Genomic DNA, 17,698 nt, shown 5'->3' on the forward strand with positions numbered 1-17,698 from the left:
TCAACAACAAAGACAGGAATAAAAAACGATGGCTTACCCTAAAGAAACTTCCAATAGTGTAGTTATTTATGGTAAAGGCATTGGAGCACTCAAATAACACAGGTAGAGATTTGCTTCATCTTAGAACGCTCAGGCTTTATTCCATTAGATGAACAGGCACACTGATGTTTGAAACTGATTTAATGGATGTTTGTCAGTAACAGGAAGGGTTTCCTCTGAATTAGTTATTACAAAAAATGTAATGTACAGACATCAGATGGGCAGCTTTGTTCTTACCTCACTCTGTAGCTGGGAAGCCTCTTTGGCGTGCTGGGTCTCCAAAGTCTCTGGTAAGGTGGAGTAGAGAGAAGTGGAGGCCTCTTTCTTCCCTGCTTCTTTGTATTTTGTCTGGAAAACAACAGCAACAAAAGACAGTGGTGGAAAACGTATCCAATTGTCATACTTGTACTTAAGTACTTTACACCACTGAAAAGACACTGCTACCTTTCTAGACATAATAAAAACATACAGGTAATCTCTGACTAAAAGGCTTTTTTTTTGTCAGACGGATAAAGGTTTTTCTGTGTTTCTCTCTGAAAGGGAATTCCTCATTCTCTGGCTTCAGTTATTGACAAAAGAAAAAAATCACATTTTGAGAATCATATTTTTCACAAATCAATGAATTGATGTCAACCGGAGATTTTCACGGTAAAATAACTCGAGTTTGAACTGTATTCTGCCCATGTTGATGTTTGGTGATTTTAAACAGGTATTTACCTCGCTCTGCATTTCAGACATCTGCTTTGCAAACTGTGTCTCTGCTGTCTCGGGGAGCAGAGAGTAGAGGTTGATAGAGTTCTCCTCAGTATCTTCTTTATACTTGATCTGGTATAGTAGAAATGAAGATGACAGCTTATGAACCAGAGACAGTTGAGACCAAGCCTACAAAATCATTGCCAAACACCAGTGAGAATAACTTATGTGTTTGCTTCCCACACAAAAGCCTCCCCAAAGGTTCACTTATACATGTAGTTGTTTGGATAAATTGGATATGAAGCGACAAGAAAGATTTCTAATCACCGACCAACAAACTAAAATATTTGATAACCTGAAATCAAAATATTTCTTTATACTTCTCTGAGATCGTACTCAGAGCAAATTTAAATAAACAATCAAATAACTATTTTACTCGTAGTCATTCTGCGAGAATGCACATTGTACAAGTATTTAATTGTATTTATTTTTTACTTAACCAGGCAAGTCAGTTAATAACAAATTCTTATTTAATGTGACGGCATACACCGGCCAAACCTAGACGACGCTGAGCCAATTGTGCGCCACCCTATGGGATTCCCAATCACGCCCGGTTGTGATACAGCTTGGATTCGAACCAGTGTGTCTGTAGTGACGCATCTAGCACTGACATGCGGTACCATAGACCGCTGCGGAACTCGGGAGCTCATACTGCATACTGTGTATTCTAACAGCATATACACGCATATGTATTCTTTACCTGGCTCCGCATTGCTGATTGTCGTTTCGCAAAATTTGTCTCAATTGTTTCGGGCAGCGTAGAATAAAAACTGGGGGAGGTGTCCTTTTTCAGTCCTTCCTTGTACTTTAGCTGGAATAAAGAAAACATTACATGAAAACATTGTTTTGAGTCTAATTGAATTCTACTCATATAGCCAATAATAAGGCAATAGCGGTTAGAGCGTTGGGCCAGTAACCGAAAGTTCGCGGGTTCGATTTCCCAAGCCAACAAAGTGAAAAATCTGTCGATGTGCCCTTGAGCAAAGCACTTAATCCTAATTTGCCCCATGGGTGCTGTACTACTATGGCTGAAACTGTAAAACAAAACATTTCACTGCACCTATCCGGTGTATGTGACAATAAAAAACACATGTACTCTATATTTATAGATGTGTTTTTTATGTACCATTTTTCTGTACCAGCTAAATAGTCAGAAATACTGAGTAATAGATAGCATATGTGTGAGATTGCAAGTAAGTGTGAGTACAGTATAGCTTTATACCAGTGTTGAGAAAGAAACACTGAAAATATAATTTACCAAGCAAGCAAGTACAGTACCAGTGAAATGTTTGGACACCCCTACTCATTCCAAGATTTCTTTATTTTTACTATTTTCTACATTGTAGAATAATAGTGAAGACATCACAACTATGAAATAACACATATGGAATCATGTAGTAACCAAAAAAGTGTTAAACAAATCAAATAAATATTTTATATTTGAGATTCTTCAAAGTAGCCACCCTTTGCTGACAGCTTTGCACACTCTTGGCATTTTCTCAACCAACTTCATGAGGTAGTCATCTGGCATGCATTTCAATTAACAGGTGTGCCTTGTTAAAAGTTAATTTGTGGAATTTCTTTCCTCCTTAATGCGTTTGAGCCAATCAGTTGTGTTGTGACAAGGTAGGGGTGGTATACAGAACATTGCCCTATTTGGTAAAAGACCAAGTTCATATTATGACAAGAACAGCTCTAATAAGCAAAGAGAAACAACAGTCCATCATTATTTTAAGACATTACATTTCTTCAAATGCAATCGCAAAAACCATCAAGTGCTATGATGAAACTGGCTCTAATGAGGACCGCCACAGGAAAGGAAGAACCAGAGTTACCTCTGCCGCAGAGGATAAGTTCATTACAGTTACTAGCTTCAGGAATTGCAGCCCAAATAAATGCTTCACAGAGTTCAAGTAATAGACACATCTCAACATCAACTGTGCAGAGGAGACTGTGTGAATCAGGCCTTCATGGTCGAATTGCTGCAAAGAAATCACTTTTAAAGGACACCAATAAGAATAAGCGACTTGCTTGGGCCAAGAAACAAGAGTAATGGATGAGTAGGTGTTCTAAAACTTTCGACCGGTAGTGTACGTGTCACGACTTCCACCGAAGTCGGTTCCTCTCCTTGTTCGGGCGGCGTTCGGCGGTCGACGTCACCGGTCTTCTAGCAATCGCCGATCCACCTTCCGTTTTCCATTTGTTTTGTCTTGTTTTCCCACACATCTGGTTTACATTCCCTCATTACGTGATGTGTATATAACCCTCTGTTCCCACCATGTCTGTGTGTGGAATTGTTTGTTGTAAAGTGTTTGTGCATTGCTAACTGGTTTGCGACGGGTTATTTCAACCCGTATTTCGTTGTTTCTGGGTGCAGTTTGTTTTGCCTAATAAACTGCTCCGGTTGTTACCCAGTTCTGCTCTCCTGTGCCTGACTTCCCTGCAGCCAGTTACGAACCTCTTACTACATGTAGTTCAGTACTCCCCATTACTGTTTATACTCTACCTCACTCTGTAGCTGGGAAGCCTCTTTGGCATGCTGGGTCTCCATTGTTTCTGGTAAGGTGGAGTAGAGAGAACTAGAAACACCCTTCCTCCCTGCTTCTTTGTACTTCATCTAAATTGAGGAAAAAAGATTCAGCATTTTATTCAGTGTTAATTTCCAATTACTTTGCTTAAGGATCTATACCATTTTGATGGGCATTGCCATAATTCCAAATGGAACAAACATGTAAGAACATTGTCCCTTAACTGTAAGGGATAATAGTTGCTAACCTCACTCTGAAGTTCAGATACAGCTTTCGCAAACTGTGTCTCGGTGGTTTCTGGAAGCTGAGAGTACACACTCGTGGAGATACGCCTTTTCCCTTCTTCTTTGTATTTATTCTGGAAAAAAGGAACGTTTTGTGATATATAATGATTCTACCTTTTTGGTTAATTCTCAATCATTATACAGAAATGCGCACAAAACAGAAGTTATTAACTAAATGTCCAGCCACCTTGCTCTGCATCTCTGTCATTTCTCTGGCAAACTGTATCTCTGTGGTCTCTGGGAGTAGAGAGTAGAGAGAGGTTGAGTTGTCCTTCTTTCCACTCTCTTTGTACTTGATCTGAGAAACAGAGAGAGAGATGAGTCTGTATTAACACTCGTTTAATGATCACAATCCAGGCACTTGTGTAGATATGAAAGTATTGGATAGGTAAAATAAATGTGGTGAAAATGAATTCTAAATGCTATATAGTACCTCACTCCGTAACAGGGACGCTTCTTTGGCGTGCTGGATGTCCTTGGTCTCAGGGAGTAGAGAGTACAAAGAAGTGACCACCTCCCTCTTGCCCACTTCCTTGTACTTGGCCTGTAACACCACAATAAAACTATCAATTCACATTGCAGGGCCCTTGTGCAGACAAGTGTAAAGTGAACTTTAACGAGAGTTAGATTTGGTTTGGAATGAATGTTCACCTCGCTCTGCATTTCAGACATCTGCTTGGCCAACTGGGTCTCTGTGGTCTCGGGAAGCAGAGAATACAGGCTTGTCGAGATCTTCTGCTTCCCCCCCTCTGTATACTTGAGCTGAAAGAGGAAACACAGAGATATGGGTTCTTGATCCTGAATCTTCTTAAACCTTCTCTGAAGTTCATGATACATTTCTGTAATACTTTCTAATAACTTAAATGAATTAGCATTTAAGTATTTATAAACTATAAATAAGTATTTCATTATTTGTAAACATGTACAATGAATAAGCAATATTATGCATAAGTATTTACAATGGATTTTTCATGAACGGTATTATAAAGTTTTACACCAAATTCTTCTAATCATTCAGTGACTCATGTCTATGAGTCATAGGCCTTCTGTGCTGTGAAATTACCTCACTCTGTAAGTTGGAGACCTCTTTTGCAAACTGGGTCTCTGGAGTCTCCGGGAGCAGAGAGTAGAGGCTAAAGGAGTTCTCCTTCCTGTCCTCTTTATACTTTTTCTACAAAATGGTGGAAAATAATTTTGACTCAACATGATTGAACTTAAAAAGATTGGAGGATAAATCAATAACATTTATTTATGAAGCCTTTTATACATCACTCGATGCAACAAAGTGCTACGAATCCTTGTGAGTCATCAAGAAATATACTCCTTCTGTTTTTTGTTGTTGATAAATTGGATAATGAAGAGGCGACGTGAAACATTTCCAACCGCTGATTACAAATTAAAATACATGATAGATTTAATTTAATTATTCATGATTTATCTGAGATTCTACTCAGGACAATTTCTTTTTAAAAGAACCTTCCCTTTTTTATGTAGTCATTCTGTGAGAATGCACATTGTACTCCCTGTGTATTCTAACAGCATATACACACAGATATATTCTTTACCTCACTTCGCATTGCTGATTGTCGTTTCGCAAAATTAGTCTCAATTGTTTCGGGCAGCGTAGAATAAAAACTGGGGGAGGTGTCCTTTTTCAGTACTTCCCTGTACTTTAGCTGGAATAAAGGAAACATTACATGAAAACATTGGTTACCTCAAATGAAAACTAGAGAAAACTAGAAACTCCCTTCTTGACTGCCTTCTTGTACATTAACAATAACAGATATCTCAGGACAAGCTAAAAAAAGACTTCCCTTAAAAAGGACCAAATATACAATTTAAAAAAATCGACAATTGAAATGGGTCTACATAAGCCTTTCTTAACACATTCATAACACATTCATAAACACATTCATAACACATTCATAACACATTCATAACAGATTCATAAACACATTCATAACACATTCATAACACATTCATAACACACATATCACAAGTATATAAGTATTTCATAAACGCTGACGTCAAATGCCAACAACCGCAAGTTGATATTTTTTTTATTATGCTGTTTTTGACATATACAATTATGAAAGGCTTATGTCATTGCTTATGAATGTGATATGTATGGGCTATGACGTTCTTATGTAAGTAATAACGTTCAAGTAAAGTGTTACCTAACATTTGGCTTTGATTTGTGTGTTCTTGATGTCCATACCTCACTCTGGAGTTCTGACACAGCTTTAGCAAAATGGGTCTCAGGGGTCTCTGCTAGTTGAGAGTAAATGCAACTGGAGGAATTCCTTTTGCCACTTTCTTTGTATTTGTTCTGAAGGATGACAATGCAAAAATACTCATTTTTTTAACCCAGGCATAGACAATAAGCAAGCTTCAATCTGCACAACATGTAATATTGACTGAGGCTGAGCTTAACTTTAGACCACTTCTGAGGTACACAAAACATCTCACAAACTTTTATTTTGGGGTGTTCTAAACCTTGAAATAGCTCTGAGACTATAGTTGCAGTAAATGCTTCCCTGACTTTACAAATGAATACACACCTCGCTCTGCATCTCTGTCATTTCTCTGGCAAACTGGATCTCTGTGGTCTCTGGGAGTAGAGAGTAGAGGGAGGACAGAGTACCTTTGCTTAACTCTTTGTATTTCATCTGAAAAGGAAGACACAGAGAACAGCAACTAATGACAACGTTCTAATTGAATTCAGGCTCAACATTCAACATTTTCTTTCAAATGTACTGAGTAGAGGGCATTGACTGTCTTGGGTTTAGGTGGGTATCACACTAAACACACTTTTAAAGGGCTAGAGCCTTTAATTCCATTCTTTTCAAAGGTGCGGACACACTAGGACTGATCCTACACCGTAACACGCCTCCCCTCGCCTCACATTTTCACTGTTGTCTATGGCTGTTGGTGTGACCTTGTGTCGTCATCAATGTCCATGTTGTTTGTAAATGTTGATTATAAATGATGATTACCTTCACACTAAAGACATGTTCCTGAATAAGGCCAAAGAAGTGAACTGAAGTTAGAATACCTCACTCTGTAGCAGAGAAGCCTCTTTGGCGTGTTGAATCTCCATGGTCTCTGGTAGCAGGGAATACATGGAAGTAGACAGCCTTCTCTTCCCTGCCTCCCTGTACTTGTTCTGCAACACAAGAGAAATAGCGTCAGTTGGTTTTTACTGCTTGACTCATTGTATTCTGGTCTCACCACTCTAGGCTGTGTTTAATACTGGCAGTGGTATATTGATCATGCCTGGGGTCATGGGATTTGAACGGTAGCTAACAGTCTGACTGGGAAGTAGACTCAGTTCATTGCCCATCAGACCGTGGAGGCTAGGTACCCGGACGTCTTCGCCACTGGCCATCTTGGGTTGGCCAATCAGTAAAGGGAGAATGTTAAAGAATGTTTATACAGTGACCCCATGTGCGTAACACTAAAGCTACCATACGGTTGAAGAAGAGGAAGAGGAGGGTGGTATTACCTCACTCTGGAACTCTTTCACTGTTTTAGAGAGCTGCATCTCAGTGGTGTCTGGAAGCAGCGAGTACAGGCTGCTGGAAATCTCCCTTTTCCCCTCCTCTCTGTACTTGCTCTGGAAAAGAAACAAGCACATTCCAAAAACGCTGCCATTCCTAGGCACATTGCGAGACCAGTGCTAAGTGAATGGATTTAATTGGCACTGTGGTTGATGCGTCAGCCACGCAAGTGGATGATATCCGATTTGAATGTCGTTCGTTCTCAATTTTACCAAATGGTGTCAGAAGTGGGAAAAGTTCTCACCTCACTCAGCATGTCCGAATGCTCCTTCGCAAACTGAGTCTCAAGGGTCTCCGGGAGCAGTGAGTAGAGAGAAGTGGATATCTCCGTCTTCACATTCCCTTTGTACTTGATCTGGAAAAAGACCAAGTTAGTATTGTATTAATATCTACTGTAATCCTTGTTATTTATCTGATGCCAAAGTGTTTCAGTGGCATTTAACATATTTATCGACTGAACGTATTCAACCTTAAGCCAGGTAAGTCTTCGAGCACACATTATCTTTTACAATAACAACCCGTTTCGGAATTACTGTGAAGGGTGACTTCAAGCTCAAGATGATCAGGCTGAACATATGGAGCCAAGCAATTATACTCTATAACGCTTCTGTGTAGCCTAAGTCAGAAAGGCTGAAATAACAAGGAGGTTTGGTGTGATGTCACTACCTCACTCTGTAGCTCGGAGGCCTCTCTGGCGTGTTGGGTCGCCATTGTTTCTGGAAGCACTGAGTAGAGACACATTGCTGTTTCCAACTTTCCTTCCTCCTTGTACTTGGTCTAAAACACAACAGAGATGGAAAGACAATACAAATAATCCCTACTAGTATCCCATGCTAAGACAAATGCACAAACACAAAACATACCTGTGTTATAGTTTATGAACATAGTCTAAAATGACAAAGTGCTTATGAGAAAAACTACTTAAAATGAAAAGGAAAGGGCCTCCCAGGTGGCGCAGTGGTCTAGAGACTCTGGGTTCACGCCCAGGCTCTGTCGCAGCCGGCCGCCGTGAGGTCTGGGAGTTCCGTGGGGCGACACAAATTGGCCTAGCGTTGTCCGGGTTAGGGAGGGTTTGGCTGGTAGGGATATCCTTGTCTCATCGCGCACTAGCGACTCCTGTGGCGGGCCGGGCGCAGTGCACGCTAACCAGGTCACCAGGTGCACGGTGTTTCCTCCGACACATTGGTGCGGCTGGCTTCCGGGTTGGATGTGCGCTGTGTTAAGAAGCAATGCGACTTGGTTGGGTTGTGTTTCGGAGGACGCTTGGCTTTCGACCTTCGTCTCTCCCGAGCCCGTACGGGAGTTGTAGCGATGAGACCAGATACAGTGGGGCAAAAAAGTATTTAGTCAGCCACCAATTGTCCAAGATCTCCCACTTAAAAAGATGAGAGAGGCTTGTAATTTTCATCATAGGTACACTTCAACTTTGACAGACAAAATGAGAAGAAAAAAATCCAGAAAATCACATTGTAGTATTTTTAATGAATTTATTTGTAAATTATGGTGGAAAATAAGTATTTGGTCAATAAACAAAGGTTTATCTCAATACTTTGTTATATACCCTTTGTTGGCAATGACAGAGGTCAAACGTTTTCTGTAAGTCTTCACAAGGTTTTCACACACTGTTGCTGGTATTTTGGCCCATTCCTCCATGCAGATCTCCTCTAGAGCAGTGATGTTTTGGGGCTGTTGCTGGGCAACACGGACTTTCAACTCCCTCCAAAGATTTTCTATGGGGTTGAGATCTGGAGACTGGCTAGGCCACTCCAGGACCTTGAAATGCTTCTTACGAAGCCACTCCTTCGTTGCCCGGGCGGTGTGTTTGGGATCATTGTCATGCTGAAAGACCCAGCCACATTTCATCTTCAATGCCCTTGCTAATGGAAGGAGGTTTTCACTCGAAATCTCACGATACATGGCCCCATTCATTCTTTCCTTTACACGGATCAGTCATCCTGGTCCCTTTGCAGAAAAACAGACCCAAAGCATGATGTTTCCACCCCCATTCTTCACAGTAGGTATGGTGTTCTTTGGATGCAACTCAGCATTCTCTGTCCTCCAAACACAACGAGTTGAGTTTTTACCTAAAAGTTCTATTTTGGTTTCATCTGACCATATGACATTCTCCCAATCTTCTTCTGGATCATCCAAATGCTCTCTAGCAAACTTCAGACGGGCCTGGACATGTACTGGCTTAAGCAGAGGGACACGTCTGGCACTGCAGGATTTGAGTCCCTTGCGGCGTAGTGTGTTACTGATGGTAGGCTTTGTTACTTTGGTCCCAGCTCTCTGCAGGTCATTCACTAGGTCCCCCCGTGTGGTTCTGGGATTTTTGCTAACCGTTCTTGTGATCATTTTGACCCCACGGGGTGAGGTCTTGCGTGGAGCCCCAGATCGAGGGAGATTATCAGTGGTCAAGTATGTCTTCCATTTCCTAATAATTGCTCCTACAGTTGATTTCTTCAAACCAAGCTGCTTACCTATTGCAGATTCAGTCTTCCCAGCCTGGTGCAGGTCTACAATTTTGTTTCTGGTGTCCTTTGACAGCTCTTTGGTCTTGGCCATCATGGAGTTTGGAGTGTGACTGTTTGAGGTTGTGGACAGGTGTCTTTTATACTGATAACAAGTTCAAACAGGTGCCATTAATACAGGTAACGAGTGGAGGACAGAGGAGTCTCTTAAAGAAGAAGTTACAGGTCTGTGAGAGCCAGAAATCTTGCTTGTTTGTAGGTGACCAAATGTTTATTTTCCACCATAATTTGCAAATAAATTCATTAAAAATCCTACAATGTGATCTTCTGGATTTTTTTTCTCATTTTGTCTGTCATAGTTGAAGTGTACCTATGATGAAAATTACAGGCCTCTCTAGTCTTTTTAAGTGGGAGAACTTGCACAATTGGTGGCTGACTAAATACTTTTTTTGCCCCACTGTAGTAACTACTAACAATTGGATACCACAAAATTGGGGGTAAAGGGGGTACATTTTTTTATTTATTTTTTATAAAAAAATGATAAGGAAATAACCAGAGGAAAGGATGCACTACTGTTTTAATGCTTTTAGGATGTTGGGCCAAGCGTAAAAAAAATGTTTTTGCTTCTATCCATGTTTAAAGGACCAGCCAAGCCTTTTTCACAGTGAAAGGTCACATTATATGAATGTATTAAGCTTGTGAGAGCTTCAGGTGAAGCATCCGTGTTGAATATTGATGTGAGTTTTATTCAGTCAAACTGTTGTTTGTCTGTTTATGTGCATAATGTATGTACACACATCTACACACATTTATATACATGTATGTGTGTTATGAATGTGTGTGTTGATAGAAGCGGAATGCACTTTAAAAGTGCAACTAGGGCCTGTTAACAATCGACAGGACAGTCTATCCACAAGTAGAGCATCAAAACAATATCTTTCTATCACAGGGCTGACAGACACTGTGACTGGAATGACAAAGCTCAGTGCTGAGGAATGTGTTGTGTCTCTGCGGTTTGCCAAGGTGCCAAGGACAGGGGAGAGAGAGAGCGAGATAGTGGGAGGGGAGAGCAAAAGAGAGAGACAGAGAATGACGTCAACAACACACAACTCACCTCAGAGATGAAAGCGTTGATGTTCTTAGAATGCTGAAACTCTACATCGGGGATGAAAAGGTTCTGGGCCTTGGATTTCTCATAGCCCTCCTTGTATTTCACCTACAGGGTAGCAGGTAGCAGTGTTATGTTTTGTTATTTAGGCCCACCACCACCCACAATATTTGAAGGACAACTTTATTATTTTAATAACATGGTCATGACAAACAGTAAAATACAGGTCGATACAAAGCATACCGCTTTCAGCATATCTACATTCAGTTATCTACACAGGCTGCTTTTCCTCCAGCCTTTACAGGTGGCTACACCCCATTACTGGACACTGAGCCAATCCTGCCACATCCTCCCACAAAAAACAACAGGCTGTAAAGAACAAAGAGGATGAATCCTACTTACGTCACTTGCCAGAACACTGCATCTCCTTGCAAAACCGGGTTCGGGCAAGACGGGCTTAGCAGCCGAGGCCTGACAGGAGGACAAAGCACATAGTTACAGTCTGCAGAGGGTTAAAACCTGTAGGATGACAGCTAATATGTTGGGCCTCATAATGGTTGAAAATAAGCTTATTGCAAACTACAGTAATTAGGTAATGACACATTTATTTTACCAGGTAAATTGACTGATAACACATTTTCATTTACAGCAACGACCTGTGGAATAGTTACAAGGGAGATGAGAGTGGATGAATGAGCCAGTTGGAAGCTAATAAACTAATAAGGCACTTTATATGGGTGACCGTGCACTAAGAGCTCATTACTAATGAATACAGTAACTTAAGTGTATGGGTCTGCTTGGCACGTTGTCTGATTGTACCGGTTGTGTTACAGCGTCTATTGTAGCTACAGCATGAAGCAGACAAAAGCTCAGCTAGACAATTGTTCCTCTAACTGATACTGCTTATCAATGCTTTTCCATTTGGACACTGTACCAACCACTGGCATGGCATTACAATGGGGGCATATATTTGACCTTCTACATTTTACCAGCAAAAAGTCAGGCAAAAAAAAGCTTCTACATCTCCAGAACAGGGGGGAATAGAGAAGATCTTTCCATGTATTCAACTAGGGGACTCTGAAGAGAGAGGAAAAGAGAACACGAAATATAATAAAACTACGCGGAAGTAATATACTGTAGTGTCAGAATGTTAATTATGTATGTCCTGTAATCATGTTTCCACAAATTAATTTTTTCCTGCCAAAAGTATTCAAATAGCCAGAGTGCTTCTCCGCTCTTGTGTGAAATTGTATAGCCAGCAGTTGCTAAAGGTTTTATCTCCACTAAGTGGTGGGTGTCATAATTAGAGAGCACTTTGAGACATGTCGTAATTATTCTACATCACAGATGGTTAACAAGTAATTATGCAGATTCATGGTGCAAAATAATTGGTTTATTATGTTGACAGACAACAGGGAAACATTCAAATGGCCAATCGCAAATCTCTTTAACCAGTCATCCCGCCCTCACGTTTTTTCTCCATATGACCAGAGAAAAAATGAGGGGGCGGGGTCTTCTGAATGGTAAGCAGCTGAAATCCAAAATAGCTTCAAAACCCCTTCTGTGCTATTTTAGGACACATTCAGATGCCAGACTCACCTCTTTTTGAGCTTAGCTTCCATAGTAATCTCTATCTCCAAAGGGTGTTGAGCACAAAAAAGGGTCCAACCTCTCATTTCAGTCCAGATTAATTATCCCCAGATTGGCCAACAAGCCTCTTCATCTGTGGTGCTGTGGTGTAGGCATGACTAAATCCCTCAAGGGCTTTCCTCCAAATCCTTTACAGGTGGCTATAACCCATTACTGGACACTGCAGTGAATCCTGCCACAACTTCGCACAATTACAACAGGCTGTATTAGAGAACACAGAGGATGAATTATACTTACGTCACTTGCTAGAACACTGCACCTCCTGGCGACATGCACACTGGGTCTGCGCAAGACGGGCTTAGCAGTCGAGGCCTGACAGGAGAACAAAGCACATAGCTACAGTAGGTATAAATCCCCCCACAGCTTTAGAAAAGCATGCCAGTCTGTGCCAAGGTCATCAGAAAGACACACAGGCCGGGGCAACGCCAAATGGTGTTCTCACCTCGACTGCCCCTTCTGTGCCATGCTCGTCCACCGCTGCTTCTCCCAGCACCGTTTCCTCTGATGGTTCTTCCATCCAGGTGACTCGTCCTGTAGCACGCTTGACCACCACTGCTTCTCCCGACACGGTTTCCTCTGACATTTCTTCCATCAAGGTGACCGTTTCCTCTGACATTCCTTCCATCAAGGTGACCGTTTCCTCTGACATTCCTTCCATCAAGGTGACCGTTTCCTCTGACATTCCTTCCATCAAGGTGACTGTTTCCTCTGACATTCCTTCCATCAAGGTGACCGTTTCCTCCGACGTTCCTTCCATCAAGGTGACCGTTTCCTCCGACGTTCCTTCCATCAAGGTGACCGTTTCCACCAATGTTCCTTCCATCGAGGTGAGAGCTTTTCCTGACGTTTCTTCCATCAAGCTGCCCGTTTCCTCTGACGTTTCTTCCATCTAGGTGACTTCTGGGTAAAGAAAACAGTAAAACACACAAAATAGATGGTTTTGAGGCAGGTAATGTAAATGTGGCCAGCCTAAGAGTCAAAACGCTGTTCTGGAAGGATTTCGTTTTCTGCCTCAACTCTCCCTCTTGACTCTATGTTGGGTACTCCTTATCATCCCCACTTTCCCGATTTAGACCCCACTTAGGGCGTTATCAATGGTGATGCCGTACATGTGAATCAGAGGGCCAGTCTTAAGGGTGGGAGGGTGAGGAGGTTCAGGAAAGGTGTTGCACACTGGATGGAATGTCCCAATCCAGACGTGTCCTCTAATAACCAAAGTATTTTTGTTATTTGAGATAACAAGTGCAAGTCCAAAAAGGCAACACCCTCCTTAACCTTCAACCTTTAACCTTACAAAAAACCTTCACTGGCCTGACCTTATCGGTAACCATGACAGAATGAAGAGGCCAGTGGAGAGGAGTGAAAAGTTGACCCCATAAAGCAGATATGGAGGAGTTGGCATGAGAATAATATTACCAGAGCGCTTTACACTCCCGTCCTCCAACTCAGTCTCCAAATAAGCTGATTGGATGCAGGGCACAATTAATTGGCGTTAACATTCAATATCCCTAATTTAGACCTGACTATTACCATAATTGACCCCTAAATATAGGGCTTTAGGCACCAGTCCTGTGGGAGGTTTTCTCCTCGTATTATATGTAGTGGAATAGGGTAGCATTGGGTTTGTATGGCACAAAGAAAGCTCGATAGCTTTAACTGGATAACAGACCCATTTGGAACCAAATCTTGATACCAGTGAGTCTACAGTGAGGAAATTCAATTTGGCCCAGTGACTCATGTTGCAACAAGCAGCACTTGTTGTTATTATGTATCGTGCCAAGATGGAATATGAGGAAATTCACTTGTAGGTGCAAAGTCGTCAGCATACAGTGAATTACAGTTCTCTAAAAGACAAAGAAATCAAGTTGTTTCGCATTGCTATCAATGCCCTGGCTTCTAGCCATTTAAATTACACAGAAAAGTCAAAGAGATAGCAAATAAATATAACACATTAACATTCTAATCTGAAGAATGCCTGTTTTAAAAACTAGACCCTGTGGAACAGCAGTGTGCCAGTCAATAGCTCTAGCAACATGTCTGCACTCCCTATTAGCAGAGAGGTCATCCATGGGCAGTCAGTTAAAGAAGGCCCTATTCTTCCTGCATGCGGTCATGTGCCTGGGCTCTTATCTCAAAGGCACTGAGCAGAGCTGTGGTAGCAGAGCCCTCACCTTTATTCAGCCTCAACACAAAAGAGCCTTCACCTTTTAGCTCAAACCACCCGCGGGCCGTATGTTTGACACCCCAGAGTTGTATAATGCTCGTTTCGCTGTGTAGATGGATATGTGAATTTCAGGCTTGCTATACAATACAATACTTTTCTTTCTCTGGTTTACCTGAGAGGAACTGAAACCAATGTGTTTACTTCTGAGTAAGTGTGTCAGGGGGAAAAATGTTAGGGGTTTTGAACACACAAAAAGGACAAAACAAGTCAACATTGTTTGTAGAGCATGCAATGGCTATTAGTAAAATTGTTGTGTGGTGGTATTATACATTTGGTATTTTAAACATGTCATGGTGTAATAATGTTATATGATGTACTGTTTTAGATGTAATGTAAGGGCCTTAATGTGTTTGGAACTCAGGAAGAGTAGCTGCTTGGCAGAAACTAATGGGGATCCATAATAAACCCCAGGAAGAGGGGTTTAATGTCAATTTATAGGATACTGTGAAGGGTTAAGTTTTTCTTACTGAAATCAGTCATCACCCTCATTACCTCATGCCCACCCACCTATGCACAACTTCTACTCTGCAATCAGTACAAACAAGATTCTAGGAAACAGCAAGAAATGTGCATGTTTTGGGGTACTCCACACAGTCGAGGCTATTACAGTGGAAAAACAATCACTGACAGCCATGTGTCATCCCTGTCCACCGTCTAATCCAATAGAAACAGACTTTTACAATTCTGCCACGACTACCAGCAACGGTAGTTTGGGATGATATTGCCAGCTCATCAATATTCATTTACAGTTGAGAGTACTGTCAGTGACCTAAAGCTTTCTCCATCGCTGACAGAGTTATTCAACCGGCCCAGAGAAGCCAAGGGTGTGGACTGTAGCAATTCAACCATCAATTAGTGTCAATCAATTAGAGTTCATTGAAATGTAGTACTATGGAGCAAATAACATCTTAGCAGTCCTTTAGGGTTGGAGAGGAGAAGCCTTGTAGGTTTCTGGTTGGGTTCTCCTCTGACACACGACATTCCCGAGATAGATGAGCACCACATTGACTGTGAAAGTCATTCATTAGGCTTCTCGCCTAAATAGCACTGCAGGTCGCTATGGCAGATTATATGCTGGGGGTAATGAGGTTTCAGTAATGTGGATCACAATATGCACTGCTCTTCAGAGGGTAATTTTTGAAGACAATGATGTTGCACGAAAACTGGGTTCAACCTGTATTTGTTTTCTTTTAAACACTTTAGCTTCGCCAGATTGAGCTGGAATCAATGGAATGGTCCCAAATGTGCAACTCCCTACCATCTGGCACTCCAGGCAGGCTCAATTAAAATGCTCAAAGTATTTAGAAGAAAACAAAACCTCAGGTTTGGACTTTACATTGTGGAGTGAGGTTTGGGCTGCAAGAATAGTGTGCCCGTCCATACAGTAGCATGAACAGGACCGTTCATACATTAGCATGAACAGGGTGGCATGAGCCAAAATGATTTGTATTAGTTTTTTTAGTAGGGTGCTGGCTTAATAGGGCAGCCATCTGGCCGCTAAGTTCACTCAACCATTTCAAAGGGGGACCAAACAGCCAAAATCTCGAGATAAAATGTAAAAGTTTCGACCCATCATTGTCTCCTTTGAAGCTCTGTCAACATCGCTTGCAGAAAAATCCAAAACAAACATACCCGAGGGCCAATCATGTGGTCACTGCTGCACTTCACCTCGTGTGAACACTGTCGTTACTTTCCATTTAGTCACATTTTACATCAGAGCCACAAAAGCCTGTGCTTTTGATACATCACGTCAGCACTATTTATAAAGTACTGGTTGCAAATCCACTGCCTCGGTCCGTTAGCAGTAAATTGGGGATGCAGTATGAGAACTAAAATCCTTGATTTACAGTAAGTCACCTTATGTTTGTTTTTTAACATGATCTTGACAATAGCTAAAATGTATTTATTCATAATTTACTCATCCTGTATTCGCACAGGTGGGGCGGCAGGTAGCCTAGTGGTTAGAGCGTTGGACTAGTAAACGGAAGGTTAGGTGGGAAACAGGGGTGGGACAGCCTTTAGAGTGGGACACGCACACCTCCTATGGACCGCATTAACATAAACAACAAATCCCAAATAAAATTATATTTTCTGGTTAGATTAAAAGGAAAATGAGTCCCAAAATCAACGCAAAAGAAAAAGGATTTTTATCCAGTTATTTTCAAATTAGGGATAATTCAAAACAGCTACTGCATATCTGTGTACAGTTGAAGTCGGAAGGTTACATACACTTTAGCCAAATTTTCACAATTCCTGAAATTTAATCAAAGTAAAAATTCTTAGGTCTGTCTTAGGTCAGTTAGGATCACCACTTTATTTTAAGAACGTGAAATGTCAGAATAATAGCAGAGAGAATGATTTCTTTCAGCTTTTATTTCTTTCATCACATTCCCAGTGGGTGAGAAGTTTACATGCACTCAATTAGTATTTGGTAGCATTGCCTTAAATTGTTTAACTTGGGTCAAACGTTTTGGGTAGCCTTCTACGAGCTTACCACAATAAGTTGGGTGAATTTTGGCCCTTCCTCCTGGCAGAGCTGATGTAACTGAGTCAGGTGTGTAGGCCTCCTTGCTCGCACATGCTTTTCAGTTCTGCCCACACATTTTCTATGGGATTGAGGATAGGGCTTTCCAATACCTTGACTTTGTTGTTCCTAAGCCATTTTGCCACAACTTTGGAAGTATGCTTGGGGTCATTGTCCATTTGGAAGAACCATTTGCGATCAAGCTTTAACTTCCTGACTGATGTCTTGGGATATTCCTTCAATATATCCACATAATTTTCCTCCCTCATGATGCCATCTATTTTGTGAAGTGCACCAGTCCCTCCTGCAGCAACGCACCCTGACAACATGATGCTGCCACCCCCCTGCTTAACCGTTGAGATGGTGTTCTTCGGCTTGCAAGCCGCCCCCTTTCTCCTCCAAACATAATGATGGTCATTATGGCCAAACAGTTCTATTTTTATTTCATCAGACCAGAGGACATTTCTCCAAAAAGTACAATCTTTGTCCCCATGTGCAGTTGCAAACCGTAGTCTGGCTTTTTTATGGCGGTTTTGGAGCAGTGGCTTCTTCCTTGC

At 41.5% G+C, this 17,698-nt stretch overlaps 1 protein-coding gene across 4 annotated transcripts in view; it reads right to left on the reverse strand.

The window, feature by feature from the left end:
- Positions 1-17,698, reverse strand: part of LOC135517262 (nebulin-like) — a 62,917-nt gene that overhangs the window by 42,398 nt on the left and 2,821 nt on the right. For all 4 annotated transcript variants that reach the window (XM_064941401.1, XM_064941403.1, XM_064941402.1 and 1 more), the window contains exons 2-21: positions 12,836-13,293; positions 12,631-12,705; positions 11,146-11,214; positions 10,750-10,851; positions 7,831-7,941; positions 7,409-7,519; positions 7,110-7,220; positions 6,660-6,770; positions 6,166-6,273; positions 5,823-5,933; positions 5,170-5,280; positions 4,668-4,775; positions 4,256-4,366; positions 4,038-4,148; positions 3,792-3,902; positions 3,568-3,678; positions 3,299-3,409; positions 1,493-1,603; positions 757-864; positions 277-387 (exon numbers count right to left, since the gene is read on the reverse strand). In XM_064941401.1, the coding sequence (XP_064797473.1) occupies positions 277-387; positions 757-864; positions 1,493-1,603; positions 3,299-3,409; positions 3,568-3,678; positions 3,792-3,902; positions 4,038-4,148; positions 4,256-4,366; positions 4,668-4,775; positions 5,170-5,280; positions 5,823-5,933; positions 6,166-6,273; positions 6,660-6,770; positions 7,110-7,220; positions 7,409-7,519; positions 7,831-7,941; positions 10,750-10,851; positions 11,146-11,214; positions 12,631-12,705; positions 12,836-13,282 (2,460 nt within the window). In that variant the 5' untranslated portion in view covers positions 13,283-13,293. The remainder of the gene's footprint in view (positions 1-276; positions 388-756; positions 865-1,492; positions 1,604-3,298; positions 3,410-3,567; positions 3,679-3,791; positions 3,903-4,037; positions 4,149-4,255; positions 4,367-4,667; positions 4,776-5,169; positions 5,281-5,822; positions 5,934-6,165; positions 6,274-6,659; positions 6,771-7,109; positions 7,221-7,408; positions 7,520-7,830; positions 7,942-10,749; positions 10,852-11,145; positions 11,215-12,630; positions 12,706-12,835; positions 13,294-17,698) is intronic.

Source organism: Oncorhynchus masou, chromosome 28, assembly GCF_036934945.1.
Source record: "Oncorhynchus masou masou isolate Uvic2021 chromosome 28, UVic_Omas_1.1, whole genome shotgun sequence".
Classification (NCBI taxonomy): Eukaryota; Metazoa; Chordata; class Actinopteri; order Salmoniformes; family Salmonidae; genus Oncorhynchus; species Oncorhynchus masou.